The 22,810-nt window shown below is 51.5% G+C and overlaps 7 protein-coding genes across 7 annotated transcripts; 4 read left to right on the top strand and 3 right to left on the bottom strand.

The window, feature by feature from the left end:
• Positions 1–47: 47 nt before the first annotated feature.
• Positions 48–2,077, bottom strand: M431DRAFT_498057 (hypothetical protein; the record flags this gene model as incomplete). The annotated part of the gene is made up of 4 exons (XM_024917660.1): positions 48–191; positions 228–449; positions 491–1,741; positions 1,832–2,077. 4 exons carry the CDS (start codon positions 2,075–2,077, stop codon positions 48–50), a joined length of 1,863 nt encoding a protein of 620 aa, XP_024771457.1.
• Positions 2,078–4,125: 2,048 nt separating this feature from the next.
• On the top strand, positions 4,126–4,973 carry M431DRAFT_226821 (hypothetical protein). Its single transcript, XM_024913613.1, has one exon. It carries the CDS (start codon positions 4,424–4,426, stop codon positions 4,922–4,924), a length of 501 nt encoding a protein of 166 aa, XP_024771456.1. The 5' UTR covers positions 4,126–4,423; the 3' UTR covers positions 4,925–4,973.
• Positions 4,974–6,704: 1,731 nt separating this feature from the next.
• Positions 6,705–7,815, bottom strand: M431DRAFT_226814 (hypothetical protein). Its single transcript, XM_024913612.1, has one exon. It carries the CDS (start codon positions 7,366–7,368, stop codon positions 6,931–6,933), a length of 438 nt encoding a protein of 145 aa, XP_024771455.1. The 5' UTR covers positions 7,369–7,815; the 3' UTR covers positions 6,705–6,930.
• A 5,617-nt stretch (positions 7,816–13,432) lies between these two features.
• Positions 13,433–14,458, top strand: M431DRAFT_226785 (hypothetical protein). Its single transcript, XM_024913611.1, has one exon. The coding sequence runs from the start codon at positions 13,606–13,608 to the stop codon at positions 14,137–14,139; it is 534 nt and encodes a 177-aa protein (XP_024771454.1). The 5' UTR covers positions 13,433–13,605; the 3' UTR covers positions 14,140–14,458.
• Positions 14,459–16,195: 1,737 nt separating this feature from the next.
• Positions 16,196–17,101, bottom strand: M431DRAFT_226759 (hypothetical protein). The gene has a single exon (XM_024913610.1). It carries the CDS (start codon positions 16,979–16,981, stop codon positions 16,586–16,588), a length of 396 nt encoding a protein of 131 aa, XP_024771453.1. The 5' UTR covers positions 16,982–17,101; the 3' UTR covers positions 16,196–16,585.
• A 1,559-nt stretch (positions 17,102–18,660) lies between these two features.
• M431DRAFT_121907 (hypothetical protein) lies at positions 18,661–21,277 on the top strand. The gene is made up of 4 exons (XM_024912145.1): positions 18,661–19,016; positions 19,204–19,690; positions 19,771–20,522; positions 20,600–21,277. Exons 1-4 carry the CDS (start codon positions 18,900–18,902, stop codon positions 20,816–20,818), a joined length of 1,575 nt encoding a protein of 524 aa, XP_024771452.1. The 5' UTR covers positions 18,661–18,899; the 3' UTR covers positions 20,819–21,277.
• Positions 21,278–21,806: 529 nt separating this feature from the next.
• Positions 21,807–22,789, top strand: M431DRAFT_92602 (hypothetical protein; the record flags this gene model as incomplete). Its single annotated transcript, XM_024924380.1, has 2 exons — positions 21,807–22,314; positions 22,371–22,789. The coding sequence occupies 2 exons, from the start codon at positions 21,807–21,809 to the stop codon at positions 22,787–22,789; spliced, it is 927 nt and encodes a 308-aa protein (XP_024771451.1).
• Positions 22,790–22,810: the final 21 nt, after the last annotated feature.

Genomic DNA, 22,810 nt, shown 5'->3' with positions numbered 1-22,810 from the left:
TGGTTGATGAGGATGTAGTTGAGGACGAGGAGGTTGCTGATGGTTTTCTAGCTGTAGACGAGGACCGGGTGGAAGAAGTAGTAGGTTTTCGTGTTAATGAGGGCGAAGATGGCGCTGCGGCGGAAGAAGAAACCTTTCTCGTTGTTGAAGACGATCTGGCTGTTGATGTGGATCTTGTTGTTGACGTGGATCTCGCCGTTGACGAAGACCTAACCGCTACCGAAGACGATCTTGCTACTGGAGCTCTTGTTGTTGACGTGGACCTCGCCGCTGAAGGCGTTCTTGTTGTTGACGTTGATCTTGCGACTGACGGTGTTCTTGTCGTAGATGTAGATCTTGCTGTGGAAGAAGTTCTTGTTGTTGAAGTGGATCTTGCTGCTGAAGATGAAGTTGCTCTCGTTGTGGAAGTCGATCTCGCCGTTGAAGACGTTCTTGTTGATGAAGAAGATCTAGCTGCTGAGGAGGAGGTTGCGGATGTAGAAGAAGATACCTTCCTCGTCGAAGAGGACTGCGTCGCGGAAGGTTTTCTGGTGGAAGGGGAGGAGGAGATAGAGGAGGCGGGCTTCTTGGCCGAGGATGGAGACGCGGCAGGTTTTCTCGCAGACGAAGAGAGAGTTGACGTTGACGTTTTGGATGCAGGCTTCGCCTTGTCCTTGTCTCCGGGCTTGGCGTCTTTAGAAGCAGAAGAAGAAAAAGAAGTTTTTTTTTTGCCCTTTTCGGCGCTGGACGTTTTTTTGGCTTTCTCGTCCGTCTTGGCCGTGGCGTCTGGGGCGGGCTCAGCGGCGGGCTGTGATGTGACGGCTTCTCCCTCTGTGGTGTGCTCGGCCTTTTCATTCTCCTCTTCCTTGTCCTCCTCGGCCTCCTTCTTCTCATCAACATCGTCGTCGTCGTTATCGTTATCGTGGTCATTGGCACTTTCCTCTTCCTCTTCCTCCTTAACTTCTTCAAGTTCTTCATGTTCCTCGTGTTCAGATTTATCATCTTGTTCATCAGATTTGTCCTGTGCCTCCTTTGTATCGGGCTTGACCTCCTCGTGCTCTTCTTCCACAGCCTTTTCCTTCAGGCTGTCATCTTGCTTGACTTCAGTCTCCTCCTCTTCCTTCTTGTCTTGGCTCTTCTCGACTTCTTCCTCCTTCTCCTTCTCCTTCTCCGCCTCTGGCTCTGCCTTCTTGGGCTCCTCTGCCTTTGCTTCCTCGACCTTGACGGGCTCCTCCGCTTTCGGTTCTTCGACCTTGGCTGGTTCTTCTGTCTTCTCCTTGGCCGTCTCGGCCTCTTCCGTCTTCTCCTTTGGCTCCTCCTTGGGCTCTCCCTTCGACTCAGCCTTTGGCTCTTCCTTCTTCTTTCCGTGCACCTTTTCTCGCAAAGCGTTCAGACGAAGCTCCTTAGCCTTCTTTGCAGCTTCGTCGGCAATGGATTGCACGGACTGCACAGATTGCACAGAGCGCACCGTATCTATGCTGGCCCTTGGGGTTGGACCACCGCCAACCTTGGGCTCAGGGACTGGGCCAGGGGGAGGCGGAGGGACGGCCGCATCGGTGGCAGCTGCAGGCACAGCTTCACCAGAGGCTACACCGGCGGCAGCTTTGGCAGCGGCAGCGGCAGACTTCTTGACTGTCTTCTTCTTCTTGACCGGCTCGGGATACTTGTGGTCGATATCGGGAATGGTGAATTCGTCGTAGTAGATCTTGATGTGCTGCTTGAGCTCGCCATACTCGTTCCACTCTTCGATTTCGACAATATCCTATCCTCTATGATCAGCTGAAATGTCCTCCATGTCCCGTTGAGTGAGCTGTAAGCCGCAACCAAAAAAAAAAAAAAAAGGCCACCTTACCCCTAAAACAAGCCCCTCTTGCACCAGCGCAGGAAACTTCCTCGCCCGGCCGTTCTCGTCCTTGCCGGCACGACGGCCCCAAAGCATGCGAGCCTTGTCATCGGTAGAAATGTCGATGGCCTTGAAAGGAACACGGTTGGCCCGCAGAATTGTCTCGAGACGTGATGTCGCAGTGACAATGTGTGAAGAGCCGGCCGTCAACGACGTGTAGATGTACAGCGCGGGATCGGTCGAGTAGGACGCCATGGTGCTATGCTATGCTATGCTGAGCCAAAGAAGAAAAAAGACAGAAAACACACAGAAGCAGCTACACAGAAGGTTAAGCGATCGCTAATCTTGAATGCTCTGGATTCCGAAGTCACGATGTCGCGTCCAAGTGTCAGCGATGCATTGAGCTGTTTGCCTCTACCCGGGAGATGGTCCAAGCTGTGGGGGGCGGGGTTCCAGTAAGTAGTAGTACTCCATAGTGCCTGGATCGAGCGCTATAGCGGGCAAAAAGGGGTCGCTTCAGTGGGAAACTGTGATGGGCAACGCTAAAACGGGCCTTAATTTGCGTGCAAGGGACCTGTAAATTGCAGCTTCATTTGGCCTTCGTATCGCCGGGTAAGTAAGCAGGGTGACAGCCGTGCCAGATGGATCGGGGCATGTCTTTCAGCTGCGATGAGCATTTACAGGCCCTGCTTTGGGGGTTAGTTTGTCTGCCGTGGCGAGAAGCAGGCATAATTAGCTGCTGATGGAAGCATCTGAGCTAATAAGAAACTGGAAGAGCTTGATCAGTTTGTACTGTAGCTATCACGGCATCACGGCTATTACAAGCAACAGCAGGGCGAATTCAATCCCCGTATACCGGCTGAGCCGAAGCTGAAAGATTGCCGATCCTTTCTCTCTTTGTTGAACAAAGAATCGGGTGTAAGAAAGCAGTTCACAGCCAACACAGCACGGACACTCATCCAAGCATCTTCCTTCTTATTGGCTTCCAGCTTCGTATATCCTCCCGTAGAAGCAAAATAGAATGCCGAGAATGGTAAAATTTGCGCCTCAGGCACCAAACGGCAGCTGAAAATAAACCTGTGACTAAGCCATTGTCGGACTTTCGGCCTTTTGTCCTCCAGCTGCATTATAATATGGAGCACGCGAGAAATATCGCGCCGCCACTCACAAACCGGTTTGAACAAGGCCTCACTCCACCACGAAGAAAAAAAAAAAAAAAAACTCAACTCCCAATAACTAGTGTGGCGTCTGAATGCACGCTGCCACATGGTGCCACATGGGAGACCCAAAGTTCTCTGCCTTGGCAGGATCTTGATGGACGAGTCAAGCTGGCCCATCTCGTGAGTCAGCCCAAGAGAACTGCTGCACCAACGAGCTAATCGGCCGACACAGTATTAACAAGGGGCATCGAGCGTCTCACAGCACGGTAGCGTCTCTGCTCGGCGAGCGGGGGAAGCAGTTTGCCAAATTGCCAGTGGGGAGAGAAGAGCCTGGAAACGCCCAATTTCGCCCTGGCCTCTTCTGTTTGTTTTGGCGCTGGCTGTTGTTTGGGCTGGAAGCGCGCGCAATGGCCTGGACCTGGACCTGGAGCCGGGGGTCGACCAAAGCTTAAGATAGGGGACCTGGAACGAAATGAGCTCGCCCTCCCCTAATACGCTGCGCTGGCGCTGACACGGCGGCCTTGAAACGCGCACGACATGCCCGGCCACGGCTACCGGCCTGGAGCCAATTTCAATTTCAACCGGAGCGAGCACAGGCAAAAGCACAGGCACAAGGTCCAAGTGGAAGTGGAAGTGGGTGAGGGATTATGTGTGACCGGCGGCGTACATACATGCTGCATACACAGTGTCCAGCTCGAGCATGGATGGGAGAAAAGAAAAGCCTCGAGTGAGATGGCGAGAATTGGAAAAGTTTTTTTCCTGCTGTCGTCAGCTTCTGCCAATCAATAGCTGCTGAGGTTGCATCCAGCAGCGCTGCCGAAGAAGCATATCGACCACAGCACATGGCCAATCCCGGCTCCCGGATGCAAGAATAGCTCAACGGAAAGGAGGGTCAATGGATCTAGGATGCGCTTCCGAGAGGCCATTTATGCAAGGTACCGCGAGATGGCCAGTGAGATGCTGGCTCAGGTCCACCATCGGGTCTTTGTTGCGTGGTAGTGTCCAATCACAACAGGTGCCTGGATGCGCCAGCCCGCCAGCTCACAGAGCCAGTCCACAAGCCGCTCAATGGTCTGCGCCATGCTAGCAATGCTAGGTTGACCGGTCGCGCCCAGGCTCCGTTGGGATCCATTGCCATCCTACGTGGCCGCTGCCTGGTGGAACTGTCAGAGATTTCCCACCGGCAGACAATCAAGACAAAAGGGAAACGGGCCCCTCAGCTCTTGTTTGGATTCTTCTTCTCCCTCTCTTTCTCATCACTCACCACACTCTTTCAATCACTCTCTGAGCTGTCTCGACGACATTGCTACTATACACACTCTCTCTTCTAAACTGCTATACGCTTACTAGCCCGGTGCTTCTTGCCCACTGCTCTCTTTCAAGCAACAAACAAACTAGATCCGAATTCAAGTCCACGACTCAATTCTCAACAACAATCAAAATGCAGTTCTCCACTCTCCTCATTGCTGCCGGCGCTGCCGTCGTCGCTGCTGATAGCACCTCAACTCTGACTGCTACCACCACCAAGACCTACACCATCACTCAGTGCCCCGAGACCGTCACCAACTGCCCTTACCGCACCCCCACCGTCCCTGTGACCACCTCTGAGGCTGCTTCCACCACCGAGGCCACTTCCGCTGTTGAGATCACCACCTCTGCTGCCGAGACCTCTTCTGCCGCCCCGACTTCTCACTACTGGCCCGTCTCCAACTCCACCACTGCCACTGCTGCTGGCACCAACCCCGTCGGCACCGGTGCTCCCACCACCATTGTCACCATTCCCTCTGGCACTGGTGTTCAGCCTACCGGCCCTGCCGCCAGCGGTCCTGCCGGCACTGGAAGCGCTCCCCCTACCGTGCCCACCAGCGGTGCTACCAAGGAGATGGCTCAGTCTGGCGTCATTGCCGTTGCCCTGGCTGCCGTCTTTGCCCTCGTCTTCTAAACGCGCAACTTCTTTTTCACTTCTATCTCATGGGGCCAAAAGCTCTATGACCTTTTTCAACATTCAATTCTTCCATTCTTTACTCTTACAAATTCTTCTACGGGGAAGGACGTTTGGTGTTTTTTTTTTCAACTGGGGGATTGCTATGTGAATAGATGACAAATGAGTTGGGTCGATACCCGGTGTTTTTTGATGGCTTCACTTCTACGCTCTGGATGAGCGGGCTGATGTTTGACGACGGCAATGTCGACGCATCAGATGGGCGTATGGATGCAGCATGGGCTATTTTGGCGCCGTGACTGTGGCGAACGCTTTTTTGGATATGCCACGATTGGGCTCTCTTGGGATGAGACATGAACCAAAAAGCTTTTAGATACCTTTGCATTTCAATTGAAAAGAGACTGGCTTGTCACGATTACTCTTTTTGTGTTTCGCTGTGCATTGATGTAGATGTGACTATGGTAGACTGACGCGCGTATAAGCCATTGCCACTGTTTTGAAGCATCTTAGCCAATGTCTTTGAAAGAGATTTCGGAAACGTCGCCCTGCTTATGCAATAGCTGCTGTTCATTTTACTTTGAAGTCGTATTCAGCCCTCCTTGCATACGAGTACTGTACAACAGCAACACGTCAGTTCAAACGCAAACCATCATCAAACCGTAAGCACTTGCATGCCTGAGCGCAACCAAACAAATCAGCATAAGAACAAAAAAAAAAGCTTCAGCAGATTGAGTTTGTCCAAAATCATCAATCACGCCCGTTCCGTTTCCCGTCCCGCAGCTAATGCAAGGGGGAAAAAGGCAAAAATACATCACCAGTTCGGTATACACTTTTCTAAGCTTGTCTTACACACTGTCGCCAATTAGCGTTCACGTGTTTATATACTCGTATATAATCGGTAATATCGAACTGTTGCTTTATAAGAAAGAACTTTCCGTCAATCCGAACAAATGTCGATCCCTATGTTAAAAAGAGTAAAATAAAATAAAATTTATTATTAAACAATAACATGCCCGGGCTTATCCGATCCGACGGATGTTTTTAAAACTCCTGTAGTACGAGTATGTAACCATCCATACGATTGAAATTCCCCAGGTTCAGGTCGCCGACCAGAAAAAATTACAGCCCCTCCCTCCCAAATGCCCGCAGTTTTTAACTCGTTTGCTCGTATACCCACAAACTCCATATATCTTTTTTGCCAGGCCAGGCACCTGTATTTTAGTTAGTAGAAACGGTTACAGAAAAAAAGTAAAGAGGGGCAAATTTGACAGCTCCGGCCTAAGAGGAGGAAAAAAAAAAAAAAAAGGGAGGCAGGGATTAAGATCCATATCCGTTTTCTCCTCTAGTCTGAATATGGGTTACAAAAAGGCACAAGGGGAAGAGAGGGGGGGATTTTTTGATCGGCTGGATACGGGCCGATGGAGGAACGAACCTCTCCACCTCGGATGGAAAGTCGAGTTACGGAGAGAACAGGAGGAGTAGATTGCATTGCTGGGAGTTATTGCGTAAAATATCATGTAAAAAGGGGTTGATGGGGACAAACGGTTTGGAGAAAGAGGAGATCTTGTTGCTGGGGAACTTTGGGCATGGCGTCATTATCACGGCTTGGACATGGGGTTTTCTGCACCCAATTGCGTTCTTTGTCTGGTTGGACTAGATCAGGAGGTCTTGTTTCGAAACCTGGAGCTTGAATGCAGGCATGGCAAGGGGAATATGGGGTCAAAGAGACTAGGCTTCGAGTTAGCAGTAGACGACTGACTCTAGAGTAATAAATGCGTATTTCTATGTTACACTAGTAAAGACAAGACCCTCAACTCCAGCTTGCTGTAAATGTGGATTAAAAAGAGGACAAAGCATTGTTAAAAAAAAAAAAAAACGACTGTGTTCCGGTCGGTGCGTCCTGTATCCCCTTTGTATGTGTATGGTAACAATGGGATGGGAATGCTAGAATGACAGAGTGACAGAATGCCACCCTCCAACCCCATCCACTTCTCGTGGCCTCGTGATTAACAACTGCAGATAGAAAAGGCAGGAAAAAAAAAACAATGAAAAATTAGGGGGCCTGCCATGGTCCCGCATCTGTTATATCCCTTATCGTATACCCCTCCAGAATGTGCCTTTTGCAAGGCGCACGCAAGTCTAGAAGCTGCGTTAAAGCTCTCTGCATGCCCAAGAGCTCCATGTATGCCAGTTAAGAAAAAAACAAAGAAAAAGCCGATGGAAGGAAAAATCCCGAAAGAAGAGACAGCAAACGCTAGGGAAAAGAGGGCGGACGAGCGGGAGGGACACAAACACGACAACGTTGAAATCAAGGACCCCGGCTTCCAGAAGTTCAAGCCTAATATGGGTACTCCGACAAAATCACTCTCGTTTGTTGCGCATTCCTCTGAGTCCGGTGTCCACATTCGTGTTTTAGGAATCCCTTGGCATAGGGGGCTCAACATGGACAAGACATGAACAAAGCCGGGTTCGCATGCCTCGGCAGCGATTTTAATCTTCAAAGTTGACAAGTTTGCTTCCTTTCACACCACTCCTGCCAGGGGGGTCCCCTCAGCCGCACCCTTTCCCAGAAGACTTTTTGGGTTTTGTACTGTAGTAGAAACGTACCGCCCCATGGGTGAGCTTTTTCGCTCGGGGGAGAGAAGTCTTCCAGTAGTAGTACCGGCCCTAGCAAGACACCAATCAAGAACACGGCTGGCCATTTGCAGCGGCGTAGGCGCATGCACTGCAGAGTGAGCAGTTGGAATCAGCTAGAAATGGGCAGTCGTGTGTCATGGCGTGAGCGCATTTCTTATTGGAGAAGGATATAATGCCGGGGGTGAGGGTCTCAAAGTATATGTGAACGTCCCCTTCTATTGGTCCGCGTGATGACAATGGACATGACATTGGTGACTTGGCTTGATGTATGGCTCTGTCAGAGAGGCTTCTCATATTGACAGAAAATTGATAGAAAGGATATCAATGTGATATAAAGGGCCCGTTGGAGCTTTAGCTGCTTCGCTAATTCAGCCTCTTTAGTTCAGAAAGCGGTAGTCTGCGTCCGCAGAAGAGACTTATCGAACAATAGCTGAAGAATTGTTTCAAAAGTTCCTCGGATTGTGTTTGGTTGTGGTTGTGGGGGGCAGAGGTATAATAAAGTCAAAAGAAGAAACTATCCAATGGTAACGTGTGATGAGAGATGTACTGGTGATAGTGACGACAAAACTTGGGACGTGAGTGGCCTTATTAAAGTTTGGAAGAGGAGTAAAAGAACAACCAGTGGCCTCTGATAAAGAACAAATGGGAATTCAGAGACAAGGGTTTCTGGCAGATGTAAAGCTGGCAGGCCACATGAACACCTGCTGCGGCGCGCTTACTAGTATGTACGATGAACAACAAGGCTGTCAATGGGATGCTAGTCGTAGTTCTTACACAGGTAAACTGGGTCGAGCTCTGCTGCTCCACCTCCCAAGATACAAAGTAGGGCTGAGGAGACGGACCAGGAGCAAGTTGATGGGAGTGTGACTGGGGCTGGGAGTGTGAGCAGGTGAGAGGCGTGTGCAGGCAGGGGAAACAAAACCGAATCATGGCAGTTGATGTACAATCCATGCTCGCTTCGGCATGACGGGCGACGCCGCAAACGACTGGTGGGCAACCGGCCCTGGTATATGTATCTTGGTGTGTGCGTCTTGACGCCTGTGTGTGCGCGCTAGGTTTGAACGAGTGAATGAGTGAGCGAGTGAGAATCAACGAGCGCCAGTAGCACAGAGAGGACGAGAGAGGCAGAAAAGTAGGCATGTGTGCGTGAGAGCTTTGAGCACACCCCCCTCCATGAATCCGGCTGGCTTTTTCATCGGTCTCCACGCTTCCGTGACGTACCGGCCGGCCTTGAGGAGGTTCCGTTGTGTGGGAAAATAGGAACCACGATGCCTGAAGGATGCGAGGTTCCGAGACTTGAATTGATATAGTACTCCGTACACTGGGGTAGGAGGATTCTTCCAAATCGGGGACAGGTTCGCTGCAGAGCTCTTGATGAGGGTGTCCAGCTCATCCACGTTCTGCCGAATATGTATATCGAGTCGTGCCAAGCATCTGCATATTGCACGTATGTACCTTTGCTGCCTCTCATGATATGACAAAAAGGGATCTGGCCACCCCTCCACCCCTCTTCTGGTAGGTCCATTTTGTGTCTGCCGCTCAAAAGAGAGACGGCATCCCCTCGTTTTTTTGGTGAGTACAGTAGCGTACTGTCCCGTCCGAAGGCAGGCTCTTTATGACCGCCTGCATTACACACATCCACTGCCCAAACACCAAGGGAGCTGGCGGTGAGGCGCTGCAGTCGACAGTCGCAAGAAGCTGGTTGCAGAATTGATCACGTTCATGAGAGAAGCCTGTCACAAATGCCTAAATCCTTAGATTTCATAGCCACATCCCCATTCCGAGCCAACCAGTGACGACGCCTCACCCAGGCCCGGCCAAACCTGACGGGGGTCGGGATTACCACAGATAGGTCCAGATGGGATAAGTCTATCCCAGATGGCCTGCTAATGGATGGCGGCAGCACGCCGCGGCACTGGCTGTCGCTCGCCTGGTGGTAGCTAAATGGCACTTGGGTACGCTGGTCTGGCCAATGGATAGGTGGGGATACCGCGTGGGCAATCAATGCTCCTGGAGAGCCCGGTACGGGTTGTCTCCAATTCAAAAAAGAGTCTCCATCCATCCATCCATCCCTCCATCCTCATCCTCCTCATCCATGCGAGGGGCGACCTTACCGAATGCCGGTCGAGGACAATGGGGGGAGAGGCGCCACAGGAAGCCATTAGCGAGACGGATACAAGAGGATTTTACCGAGAGGAGAAGGGCTCGGTGAAGTTTAGCAGAGCAAGGCGCGGAATGAGCTCCGTCGAGATGCTTGCCAATAGTGCTTCGCCAAAAGTTGCTCGTCACGGTACTCGGTGAATGGGGATAGATTTGACCAGTCGCCACTCTTTGTGAGTGTACTTCGTACGCATCGCATCACGGGGAGAACCGATAAGGGGCAAATCTAAACTGAGCACATGTATGGCCATTGCGTAATGTGTATTTGCAACTGGCTGGGCATACGAAGCGTCTTCTTCCTGACGGTACGATGTAGTGACTACCTATGCCCAATTGAGCCAATCGAGGTTGCGGTTCATGTGTCAGGTAGAGCACTTGGGCCAAGGTGAAATGATGCGAGACGGCCCGGGCTTAGCTTGAACGTACTCGTACAGTACTCGTACGGCACGGATTTGATTCCTGGTACAGGGCAATGGCACGACGGCTCCTTGTCTCCCGGAGCCAGACGAGCCAAACGAGCCAGGCTTGCCCTCAGCTGTGCTTATCCCAGCAACCCAGACTGGCGATTGTCGATGGTCGCGTTCGGTTCCGAGGCGGCGTTGTCTGAGCCGTGGCCATGTGCGGGTTTCGGGCGGCACTCGTCTGAGACCGTCTGAGACCCCTCCGCAAAAAGTGACCCCCATTCCCATCCCAGCGGCACCGTAGCACTGCATGTCTGACCTGACGCCCACGCCGCGGTTCTTCTGCTTCTGCTCCTTCTAGAAGCTACAGGTCGAGAGCCTCTGCAAAGGATTGGATGGGCGCTGGCGGCGAGGTGGCAAAGGAGGGAGGAGGGAAGATGGAGAAGAACCAGGAGAAGTCAGAAGTCAGAAGTCAGATAGAGGCCTGAATCAGTCAGTCGGTGCTTCGGCTGTTGGGGCAACTGACTGATGACGACACAGCGCGCTTCATCGTGCCTTCCAGCGGCCGCTGAGGCCAAAATCACTTGACTCGACACTCACGGCAGGAGCAGCATTGGCAGCCTCCCAGCCTATCAGATCAGATACAAGGCCCTGACCAACCTGTAGGTGATACAGTAGTGCTCCGTGGTGGTACTACAAAGGTACTAGGTATTACCGCAAATAAACTCATACCCGGACAATGGAATCCATATATTACATCCAGGAATGGCAAATTGATCTTTATATTGCAATCTAATGCCTCTCCTGTCAATGGCTGCTAGTCCTGGAATAGGTAGGCAGATAATACTTTGCATCTACGAATGGACAACAAAAGCTTGCTCTACTAGCTAAGCGGAAAATAGACAGTTACTGCTTACCTGGGCAAGAAGAAGATCCATGAAATCAGCAGTCGCAGCCGATTGTTTGTCTGTCTGTTTGCTTCCTGCCTCGCCAAGCCAAGAGCCGCAAGGCTTCAATATTGGGTGACGACTGACTCCAGCTCCTCCCAACAACTAACTGGTGGATTCAGCGATTCCTTCTTCTCCGCCTCAAAAAAAAAAAAAAAAAAAGAACTCGGAGAATTTTGACCCTCGCCATGACATGCCTTTCTTCATCCCGACTCTCACGCGGCCTTGCAATCGGTGCGACCCCGGCTTATCAGACTCGGGCTTCGCCTGATCCTCCGTGCTGACAAGCTTTCATTGGGCATTAAGCTATCGCCACCATCTGGTCAAGGAAAAAAGGCTTGTCTGACCAAACCACGACGGGTTGGCGCTAGAACATGCGGGTGGCTGGGCCAGACTGTCGGGAACAGACCAGCATGGCAGCTCGACGCCTTCGACAAACTTGCAAGCATGCCATGGCCATTCAGCTCTTGTGCCTGTCCTAGTGCAAAGCAGCCTCTAGCACCGTCGTGCGCGCGCTGAGCAATCCCTGCGCCCCGTCTGATCATTCCCAGACTTGGCAATGACCGGAGACGCTTCCCTGCTGTAACTTACTGGCATTGCCGCTGTCTCAATGCCAGTGCAGACAGATTGAGGCATGTAAGGCGAGACGCCGCAAAACAACGACCAATCACTTCAGATGGCATTCTGCTTCCGCTGCAGACGCCTTCTCAGAACTCACACAGGCTATATTTGCAACAAGGAGGGAAACCAAGAAAGAGACAGGCGTCATGTCATGCTACCCATGCTCCCATTGACCTAAATCTCTAGCCGCCATGGATTACTCTTACACGAACTCCGAGCTCGTGTTATGTGATAGACGGCAACTCTACGGCATCGGCACGTTCCGCTGGGTAGCTGGGCAGTGACTCATGCCGCTTTGACGAACCAGGCCAGGATTGATGCACCATCAAGTTCGATACACAAAGCACTGCGGTCCCGTGGGCATAAACGTGCGAATCTTCAACATAGTCGCGTGTACAGGGTGATGGTGTATTCTGGCCAATGTTAAGGGGGTCAGTTACTGTATTCGTCCAATCTATGCTTTGCGAATTCAGTCACGGCAGAGATATAGCCTTCCTCCTAGACTCTGCTGGAGAGATGTGATTCGCTAAAACAAGCTGCATTCTTCTTGGTAACGCTAGAGCAAAAGGCGACACACATCTGACAAGCATCATCCATATTTGGTCCATCTCGACATGATTGGACCAAACTGCTGGGGGCCGACCATGTCACGCTCTCATGCGGGCTTTTTCTTCTTTTTCATGCCTCGCATTATTGCTTCCGATGTTGGCGTTGGCGTGGCATTACCAAGGTGTCGTCGAGCCTTTCAACAAGACTGCTTCAAATACGCAAACCGGATCGGGGCTTAATATGCTCACTTAGAGAGGATGTACTTGACTTGTATGCCCACATGCCGCTGCCCCAAGTCCAGATCTCCGGCTTCCGAACTGCCGCCCTCGGTATGGATAGCGGGAGGTGCGTCACTCCCACTCCCTGTTTGTCTGGTTCTCGCTCTTACGCATATTCCGTAATAGCCGCCCGTTCAGGGCGATGAGCACGAGGGGTGTTGTTATGCACAGCCTGGGGGCCTGGTAATCGAAATTCCTGCAGGTGCCTAAATCGCATGCAGTGTTTGCCATGGCGGTATAAACCATGATCACCTTGCCCAACCTACTGGCTACGTGGCGTAATATGCGCGCACGAGGTGACAACCGGTGTCTTTTAGATGCCGCTGAATCCGCTCCTACGAGATGCCATGGGCCTTGTCCATGCGTTTCTTGGCATATCGTCATACTTTCTGCTTGAGCTCTCGTGAGGCTGAATGCTTCGTTTGTGATAGGTCTTGTTTGTGTTGAAGAACAAGTCCCCCTGGGCGAAGACCCCAAGCTCTAGCTGCCTTACTGCTGCTGACCATCAACCACCGCCAACCCAGTTGCCTCAGAACTGAAAGGAAGACGTTTCTAAGAATAGCCATGTGTTTGAACGCAAATAGCGGCAATCATCATCAAACCAATTTCACGCGAATCAATGCAACCACCCATCTCTTCAATGCTGAGTCCGAATAGCTTACTGTGAATAGTGTATCTCGCGGGCTCAAGATAACATCGGCGCACCATGACCTCATCCTGCGGAGTGGCATCCCGTCTCATAAGCCTCGTTTATTTTCGGGATCGTGCCATCCTGTCACTCCCGGCTTGACGGGTACCTTTGCCTCAAGTCCCAGCAGCTTGGTATACTAGTCGAGTGCCCAGAGGCTAAACGGAACCAAAACGGCTCCGACATGTTTACAGATAACAAGGAGCCGTGTGGTCAACTGGCTAGGCGACATTGCCAACTGTGTATATGATCAATAACATATCAACTTTATTGAGATTCGGTGTCATAGTTCACCCCTCCTCCTGGCAGATGATCTGAGACTCGCCCCAGTACCGTGGCAGATGATCCGCCTTGGCCTGCTTAGCATTCATAAACTGTTGACACAAATATGTGAGGTAAAATGCTTCTTTCAAGCATCTCACGTCCTGGCGTCGTCAGTAGGGCTGAGATAGGTACTGAAGCGGCTTATGTGAACTCTTACAACATGCCTGTGCTGCTATTCGCTCACTTGCTACACTTGGATCGTCCACTCCCCTATTTCCTCTCAGCGCAATTCACAGTAGAGAGATTCATTCCAGGTCCTGATGACTGCCGTCTGGCTATAACGGGAAAGGTCTGGCTCTTGCGCCCGGCGCCAGGCAAGTCTCTGTCGTCAAGCCGTGTCTCCGCAGGTGTGGCGCCATACTTACATCCCTTTGCTCTACTTGTACATCCTTTCTTCAGCAGCCCCCCTGGCCAGGAAACCCACGACGTTGGACCCGAGCCCAGCATCTCATCCTCTTCAGCCACATGGTGCCGATGTGGTTTTGTAGCATGTTACAACGACTACGGACAAGGGTATCTGTTGGGCACCTTCATATTAGTGGCGCTCCGGCCCAAAACGCTTCCATTCCGCGGTTTACACATACACACCCACCACCCCGGAAATACTTGACATGTCATAACTTATTCTTGTGCAGGCCGACTCATTCGTAATGTCCAACGATGCGTTTGCGACTATCGGCCTTGCTTCACCTTGCTGCCATCAGCCTCAATCATACATAGCCTTGACTCCGCCATCGCTACTGCTGTTGCCACTCCTATGCGCATGCACAGGCAGAAGCTAGGGTGCGTCAAATGTCATACGTGCAGCATCTACGCCTTGATACGCTTATACCTCGAAATTGGGCTAAATGTTCCTGATCTATGAGATCTAACTCTGGCGCCACGGCCGCTCAACTCTCTAGAACGCTCTGACCCCTGACCAGTTATCCAATTGCCCAGCTAGATGCTAACGGGACGCGAGCTAAACAACTGCTTTTGCAGAGACTATCACAGTCCGCTTAGACGCTAAAAAGGAACCACTACGTAAATAGGCGAAGGTAAGACGAGGACTGAATCAACCGCAAAACGAATGTACTTCTGGATGGGCTTGTACACGGCCCGCGGGACCGTGGCCCGTCCAATGAAATGCCGCTAGTAAGAACAGAGAAGACATTCGAGTCAATATATCTTTCCTAAGCTACCGGACATGAATAGTGTTCCGTATAGATGAGGCATCGGCAAAACGCTTAGCCAGACACGTTTTGGAATATGTGTAGTAAGCGATGCGAAGGCGATGTCGATGCACGGGGACGTCTGATGATCAAAACGATATGGGATGCCAATGAGGAGAGCCGCTGGTTACATCACTCGCTAGTCCATCGACAATCTGACATGCATTTCATGCAGCCCAGATACGCCACCAGCACCCTTACGCGCAATCAAAGTACGTTTCACAATCGATGACTCCACGTTCCGCGGTCCACTCCATGATCCATACTTGACGACTTGTCTTGATTATTACACCCCCCCTTCTCCAAGCTGGACTAAGCTGGATCATGGGTGTCTTTCCTGTCATTGAACAATGAGCGTCTAAACTCCCTGTCTGCCGCAACGCCAGTGGTTGAGATGAGGAGAAGGCGCCAGAGAGAGATAGGGAGGGAGAGAGAGACAGGGTTGGGCGATCCAAGTATTTGGAAAATAAATTTGTCTAAGAATACCTTGAGTTGGCCGATAATGCCTGTCTACTCCGCGCGGCTAAAAGAGATACAAATGCTAACCTGGTATAGGCATTTGCAGAACAGTTGCAAGACTCTCAGTCCTGTATGTACAACTATGTCAAGCCCCTATAAAACCACTATTTAGCCCGATATACCTACTCAGTCTATACGGAGACAACAACGAGACTATGGATTTGGCTTCTCTATGTGGTAAATCCTATCTGCCTTTACAAGATATGACATTCCTCGAGCATTCTCCCACTTTCCGCCGCGATGATTTCGATTTCCTTGGCAGAATCACACAAGCGGCGATTATTGGACGAATAGTGACCGAAGTTGATACCTTGCAGGCAATATTAATAAGCTGCACCAAGTTGACTGGCCCGGCGTTTCCCAAAATAAGAGGCCTGACCTGGTCTCTCCCCCCTCCCCCGGCATCCTGTCTTTTCCCACGGGGAGGGGGGGCCGACTTCGTAATCGCATGGGAAAATCTCCCGCGCGTTCCCGGGCTGATGCTTATTTACTGATGTATGCTCTTTGTGACCCCCTCTCGGTAACAAGGGGGGGGGGGGGGGGTGATGGGAAAATACCCCGGTTGTTTAAAAAGGCGATTAAAAAGAGAGAGGGAGAGTCAGGCGAGGTCTGAGCAACCCTTGGAACTGAGTCCGCACGTTTATCTGGATCTGATCAAACGTGCTCAGGTGAAGGGTTCTGGTGACGTACTCTTGTATTTTGGCTCTATTTCTCGATGGGCGCAGCGTTGCTCTTGGTTTCACGTTGCATGATGACACATGGGGTTATTAAGAACGAGAAGAAACAGGAAATAACGCTTGGGAATAATAGCGAGTAGTTTCAAGTAGTACTCAGGCGCCCGTTTAAGCTCATGACTATCCACTTGTTCGCCGTGGCTTCTCTGCTTACATGATTGCTGACGGGTTTCCAAGCGTTCAGCTGTGTCTCTCCTTGCTAGAGAGAACAGGGTTGGCTACGGGGTTTAGGGGAGTAATCAATAAATTGCTTTAAACTAAGACGGGAGCCAATAGCGAAGCAAGAGAGCAAGACAAATACCAAGTTTTGAATCCTTGTCCTGTTCTCAGCCTCATTTGGGGGACTATAGCAAATAGGCGTTCTCTTGTTGCCAAGTTTAGGTCCCTTGCTTGCATTTCTTGCTGGCGGAAAGAGTTCCGCGGCGGCGAGGAGATGCGAAATGATTACAAAGGATAGGTAATTTAGCCTGCTTTTGATCTCGAATCGATCACTGCTTTGTCGAGGCTCATGTGACTCTGCTGCTACTACGAAATCTTACTCGAAGCGGACTCTGCTACTACTACAACATCTTACTTGAAGCGGAGTCATCTTTCAGCTCTCATGCAAAACGCCCTTCGGGTCGAGCTCGAGCCGCTGGAAATGAATGATTGGGCGCGCGAATACTGCCTTTTCTGGTCTGCGGCGACCCTCTCGTTGACTTTTCACGCAAGGCTTGGGGAAAGTCGCACGAGATGCGCCTAATATGACGCTACCTTGCCTGGCGCGGTCCGAGCCATCCCTCAGGGGCCGAAGGCTACTCCCCCTCCCCCATCTCTCCTTGCTTCCGAGAGAGAGTCGACATCTCTGGAATGCAACGGGGTGCATGAAAGAGCGGAGTATGATCGCCCGCTTGTCAGCTTTCCTGGGAGCCTCACCCATCCGGAATCCGAGGTCCCTCCCCTCGTGTAAGTGGATCCTAAAGCCGATAACCATAACGCTAGATACCATGTCGAAGAGTCCTGGGGAATGGGGGCGTGGTGTTATGCTCTTTGTGATGCAGCAGAATCCATGTCAAGTAGAAATCGAAGCATTCGTATTTGCTGTCAATACGGTGAACTCGGTTTTGGTTAGTTGGTAGATAACGGCTGAATACATACATGCGTATGTATGTAGGTTTATCAGGAAGATAAAGAATGCTCGTAGGTCACGTTGGGCCGTGCCTTTTCATCACAAGACCCGTCCAACTGGTCAACCTTGCAGTTTCCTGAAGGAAGGTGCATAGATGCAAAGCAGGTATTCACCAGTGCTACCCTGCCGGGTATGTTGACTGGGGTTCGGCATCCGTGTTGAGATGTCAGCAGGGCCAGGCTGGCAGTGACCCGCTGCCTGTTCCGACAAGAGGTTCCCTCCAGTAGCCGGACAGAACAGCCCTCTGCATTGCATTCAGGCGTATTTGATATCGTATTCTCCTCATCTTGGGATAAGCTGCCTCAATAATTCCATGCTGGGGGGGACCAGCCTTTCAAAGAGCAGGCTTACTCGCATTTGATGCGAGGAGAAAGACAAGGTTGGCAAAGCCCCGTGACCAATTTCTTCGACGAAGGAGCCTGTGCCGCGTCTGTGGTGTGAGGCCTGACGCCATAACCGTGCCGTTTGCCCCCCATCTACAACCAGCGTATCGGTATTAGATATGGTACCCGGGAGTCGACGACTTCATGCCGTGATGTACTAGTACCATGGGGATTTAACCGTAGCAGCCGAATTAGCCCGTTAAAAACGTCACGAGTGAGGTATTGACAGTATCAGAAGCCTGGGAAGGTATGTCAGTGCGGGATCTGGGATGGTGCCAAGTGTTGCAGCGGGTTACCTTTTGACTTGCAGGAAGCTCATATCTATGACGATGATAGTTTAATCAAGAGATATGAAAAAGTATGAAACAAGGTACCTTTGATGAAAGCGTCGACATTACCGGGAGAAGAAATCACCAGGGGCTTCGTCCGTCCCTGCTTTGCTTGGTGATGAAGGAGCTGGCACCTGATCGATGATGCGAATGAGTGATCTCGATCAGGGCTTATCGGCGAGGGAGTGGCCTGATAAGGACGGATGAGCTACTGGACTGGGGCATGTCCCTCCAGTTTCCAATTCTGGGGCCTCGGGATAGAAAAAAAAAGAGCTTGCAGGGTGAAGAATCCGCAGCTTGGCGGCATGAAGCATCACGTTGGACAGCCTCGGCTCGGGCTCGTGGGCGGAGAGATAGAGATAGAGATAGAGAGACGCTGATGAGGGGAGACGATGAGGGGAGAGAAAGCTGGCAAGAGACCTGGTCCTAGTCCTGACTCAGTGTTTTGCCCCCTGCGCTGCCGGCAGAATCGAATTGAATCGCGTTGCCCTACTTGGCTGGACATGAATCTTAGCTCCTACTTTGGTAGGGATGAAATGCAATGAGGGGTTCGTCGGTCTGGAGCTCTGCAAGTTTTCCACCTTAGCACTGGGCAGTATCGGTACTTGATACCAAGCTATCAGTACGCGCTGCGCAAGCTTCAGCGTTAGAGCCCTCCCGCCAAACGCCTAGATCTGTTATTCCTCGGCTACGGGCAGTGCGTACTACGTAATAGCCCCTCCGTCACTCGCCTACCGATAGAGCTATCTGCCCCTCACCGCCCCTCTCACGGCCAGCACCTCAAACAACGGATTCTCGTCTCCAAAAAAGCTCGACTTCTGGTCGATGCAAAGCCGCAGATCCAATTGAAGCTGTGCAAAAGCTGCAGAGCGACTCGCCGGCCCACAGATTGCTCCACCGCCCGGGGCCACAGAGAATCTGGCCAGAAATCGCTCCTCTGCTGCTTCTTTATTGCAACTCTGTCACCATCTCCTCCCCTCCATCTCTTGACCTCAACCGCCAATTGACATTGGCAGCGTCGTCAAGATGTCCAAGCCCACGAGTGTGACGGGCAGCGAGAGCGAGTTCGAGTTCATCGAGACTCCCAAGGCTACTGCCCCTACCTTTGAGAAGGAAGAGGACTGCGGCGTCCGCACCACCAAGGTATGTCTTCTTTTTTGTTTATGTTTACACCTACTTGGTTGGGTAGCTACGTGCGCCTCCAATGAGCACTGAGCAACGGCGAGCAACGTGGGACATACTATACGCTGCATGTCCAGCTGCATCTCAGCAGCCTTCCCCCAATTGGAGCTTGAAAGAGCTGTGAGCTGATTGCTTTTTCCGCGTCTAGTACCCTGCCATCAAGAATGCACCCCTCCCAGCAGATGGACCGGGCTCCGACTCTTTCAACAACAAGATCTTGCTCTCCATCCTTGGAGGAGTTCCTTTCTGGCTGATGTGGAAGGTTGGCGGTGGCCTCAAGACCTTCATCTTCTTCGCTCTCGTCGTTGATCTGCCCATCTTGGCAGGATGGTGGCTCACCATCTCCGCCATCTCCCCTCGTAAGACGGACAAAGCCAAGTTCCCTGGCCGTCCCGTTGAGTACTACCTGGACTTCAAGAAGGAGGCCGACCGTCTCAAGTACCGTGGCACCAACAAGATCCCCATGGAGACCTTCCACGAGATGTACTTTGACGGTGACGTCGACTTCAAGGGTGACTGCCTCGAAGTTATGGAGTACCGTCATGACTGGGCTAGCTTCCGTTTCACCGTTAGCCTCATCAAGTATTTTTTGCTGGGCATGATTCCCGAGCTTATCATGCACACTCGCTCCCAGGGTAAGCTCTCCTATGCATTCCATCGCCATCTCCCCTCAGTGTGAACACATGCACTAACATTGCCCCTCCCCCGTATCTAGATGAGGAACAGGTTCGAGACCACTATGACCGCGGCGATGACTTTTACGGCTGGTTCCTCGGTCCTCGCATGATCTACACCTCTGGTATCATCTCTGACATCAACTCCGAGGAGACTCTGGAGCAGCTCCAGGACAACAAGTTGACTGTTGTCTGCGAGAAGATTGAGCTCAAGAAGGACGAGAGACTGCTGGATATTGGCTGCGGCTGGGGCACTCTCGCCCGTTTCGCCAGCGAGAACTACGGCGCCAAGGTTACCGGTATCACTCTTGGTCGCAACCAGACCGCCTGGGGCAACAGCGCCATGCGCAAGGTTGGTATTCCTGAGGAGCAGAGCAAGATTCTGTGCATGGACTACCGTGACATTCCCGTCCCCGAGGGCCGCTACAACAAGATCACCTGTCTTGAGATGGCTGAGCACGTCGGTGTCCGTCACTTCTCGACTTTCCTCACCCAGGTTTACAACATGCTTGATGACGATGGTGTCTTCTTCCTCCAGATCGCTGGTCTCCGAAAGGCGTGGCAGTATGAGGATCTCATCTGGGGTCTCTTCATGAACAAATATGTCTTCCCTGGTGCTGATGCTTCTACTCCTCTCGGCTGGGTCATTGACAAGCTGGAGGGTGCTGGCTTCGAGGTTAAAGGTGTTGACACTATTGGCGTCCACTACTCTTCCACTCTTTGGAAATGGTACCGCAACTGGATGGGCAACCGTGACAAGGTCGAGGCCAAGTACGGCAAGCGATGGTTCCGCGTAAGTTACTTCATCCCCACTTACTGATGTGTGCTTGATACCAAAGGTATTACTTGTGCTAACGTTGTTGATTGTAGATCTGGGAGTACTTCTTGGCTTACTCCACTATTGCTGCCCGACAGGGTACCGCTACCTGCTTCCAGATTGTGCTGGTGAAGAACATCAACTCCACCCACCGTGTCGAGGGTATCCCCAGCCAGTTCGCCCTTTCTGGAGCTTATGACAACTCCGAGGCCGACATCAAGTCCTGGGCCACCAAGAACAACGTCACTTCCTCCACCGCCTACATCTCGTAGACGGGAATCGTGTGGCTTGTCTCCATGTAGACTGAATCTTCAACCGCTTGCTATCTATTTTGGACAGATGCATTGAACTTTCGTCTTCGGGCAATGTTAGAGGTGTCTTGCGGCCCCATTTCACTTCATTTCAGTATGGTGAATTGAGTGAGCTGAGGCGAAGAAATGTGTGGATTAGTTGAGGTGGCGCGGGCAGTTGTTTTAATGACAGTCACGACATCACCTTTTATTTTCTGATTGGTATGAGGCAAACGGATATGATTCTAGGTACGGCTAGGTTAATCAAGGGTATTAAAAATTGTAAGCTCCCATCTCGCGATGGGGTGCGCGCGTGCTGCAGGATTAGTTAGGCATAGATCGATTCTATAAACAAAGATTGTGTCCATATTGTTGGACCAATCAATCAATTACTTGGACGGTGACCATTTATAGCTTGTTTATTATGGCGGGTGTTGAACCAAGCATCTCTAACCGCTCTCTGGAGGGATGATTGCTTCGGCACCTTGACGTCATACCCATCTCTCACGTCCTCTCATAATGGACTACTTCATATGCCTTTTACTACCTAGTAGTAAGAATGAATCTGACAATAAAAAACGTCAATCTCGTGCAAAGAGCGATTGGAAGGCAATTCATGGGGTCCCGATGAGTGCCGCTCGTAGCCGGTGAGGTACGTTTATTGTTCGCATTGGACCGAGGTGCTCTGTATCGATAAGCTGACAGTCAACTGGCGTACTTTATCGCGACGCTTTGACGGATGTTAATTCTCAACCATTTCTCACTTATACTCTGTATATACACATAAATTATTCTTTTTTTCTCAAATTTATTTACCCATTGACGTACTGCATATACAATGCCGCCAAGGAGATTAGCAACAAAGCTCTTCTGCCGCCGAAAATGGCACTGCATCGCATCAGTCCCAGCTACAGCCAGAGCACCATTTTCATCACATTCAACCAGTTATAACCCCGTCAACGCCCAAGAAATGAAGAGCAGACCACCAAAAGTCATCCGCGACTACCTCGTCCCCATGCCATCCCACCTACTCACCACAACGCTGTCGGACCTCTTGTGCACACCCCTCGCTTCGGGATCGTCGATGGTGATGGAAGGGAGGAGTTTACCGCAGGGCCATCACTTGGTGTATTTCCCGTTACAAACACCAGCTTCGAGACTCGCTAGTGATGGAGCGGATCAGGATCATGCGCCTGATGAGCAGTTTACGAAGAGACTGTGGGCTGGGGGAGAGGTCCGTTTTGGGGGGAGGAAGTTGGTGCTTGATGGGAGGCCGTGGGTTTGTAAGGAGGAGATTGGAGATGTGAGGGTCAATGGGGAGGGTTGGAATGAGAAGGTGTTTGTTGATGTGTGGAGGAGGTATGGTTTGGGGCATGATTGGGATGTTGGGGAGTGGGATATTGAGGAGAGGAGGACGTTGGTGTTTATGCGCCAGACGGAGCATCAGGAGCAGGCGTCGAGTGGACGGCTTGTCAAGTGTGAGTGGTTATGATATGGTATGACGATTGATGAAATAACTGACACAACATGATAGATGCTCACGCGCCCGCTTACTCGGCCTCTCTCATCCCCACGCCAACGCACCTCTTCCATTTCTCGGCTCTCACGTACAATGCCCATTCCATCCACATCGATCCTCTCTACGCAAAATCCCAGGATGGGCACCTTGCGCTGCTCGTTCACGGGCCCCTATCGCTGGCGCTCATGCTGCGTGTCTTGAATGACCATGTTACGTCCAAGGAGGGCGGCGGCGCGGGAGTGGTCAAGTCTATTGCGTACAGGAACTATGCGCCGCTGTATGTGGGTGAGGAGATGAAGGTTTGTGTGAGACGGACGAAGAGTGATGCGGCAAAGGAGGAAGAGGAATGGGATGTGTGGGTTGAAGGGCCTGAGGGGGGTTTGGCTGTTAAGGGCAGCGTGGTTGTGGATGCGAAGAATGCGAATCTGTCGTAGACGATCTTATGAATGGGCATG

The sequence above is a fragment of the Trichoderma harzianum genome, assembly GCF_003025095.1.
Source record: "Trichoderma harzianum CBS 226.95 unplaced genomic scaffold M431scaffold_11, whole genome shotgun sequence".
Classification (NCBI taxonomy): domain Eukaryota; kingdom Fungi; phylum Ascomycota; class Sordariomycetes; order Hypocreales; family Hypocreaceae; genus Trichoderma; species Trichoderma harzianum.
This window is presented reverse-complemented; position numbering and strand designations above follow the sequence as displayed.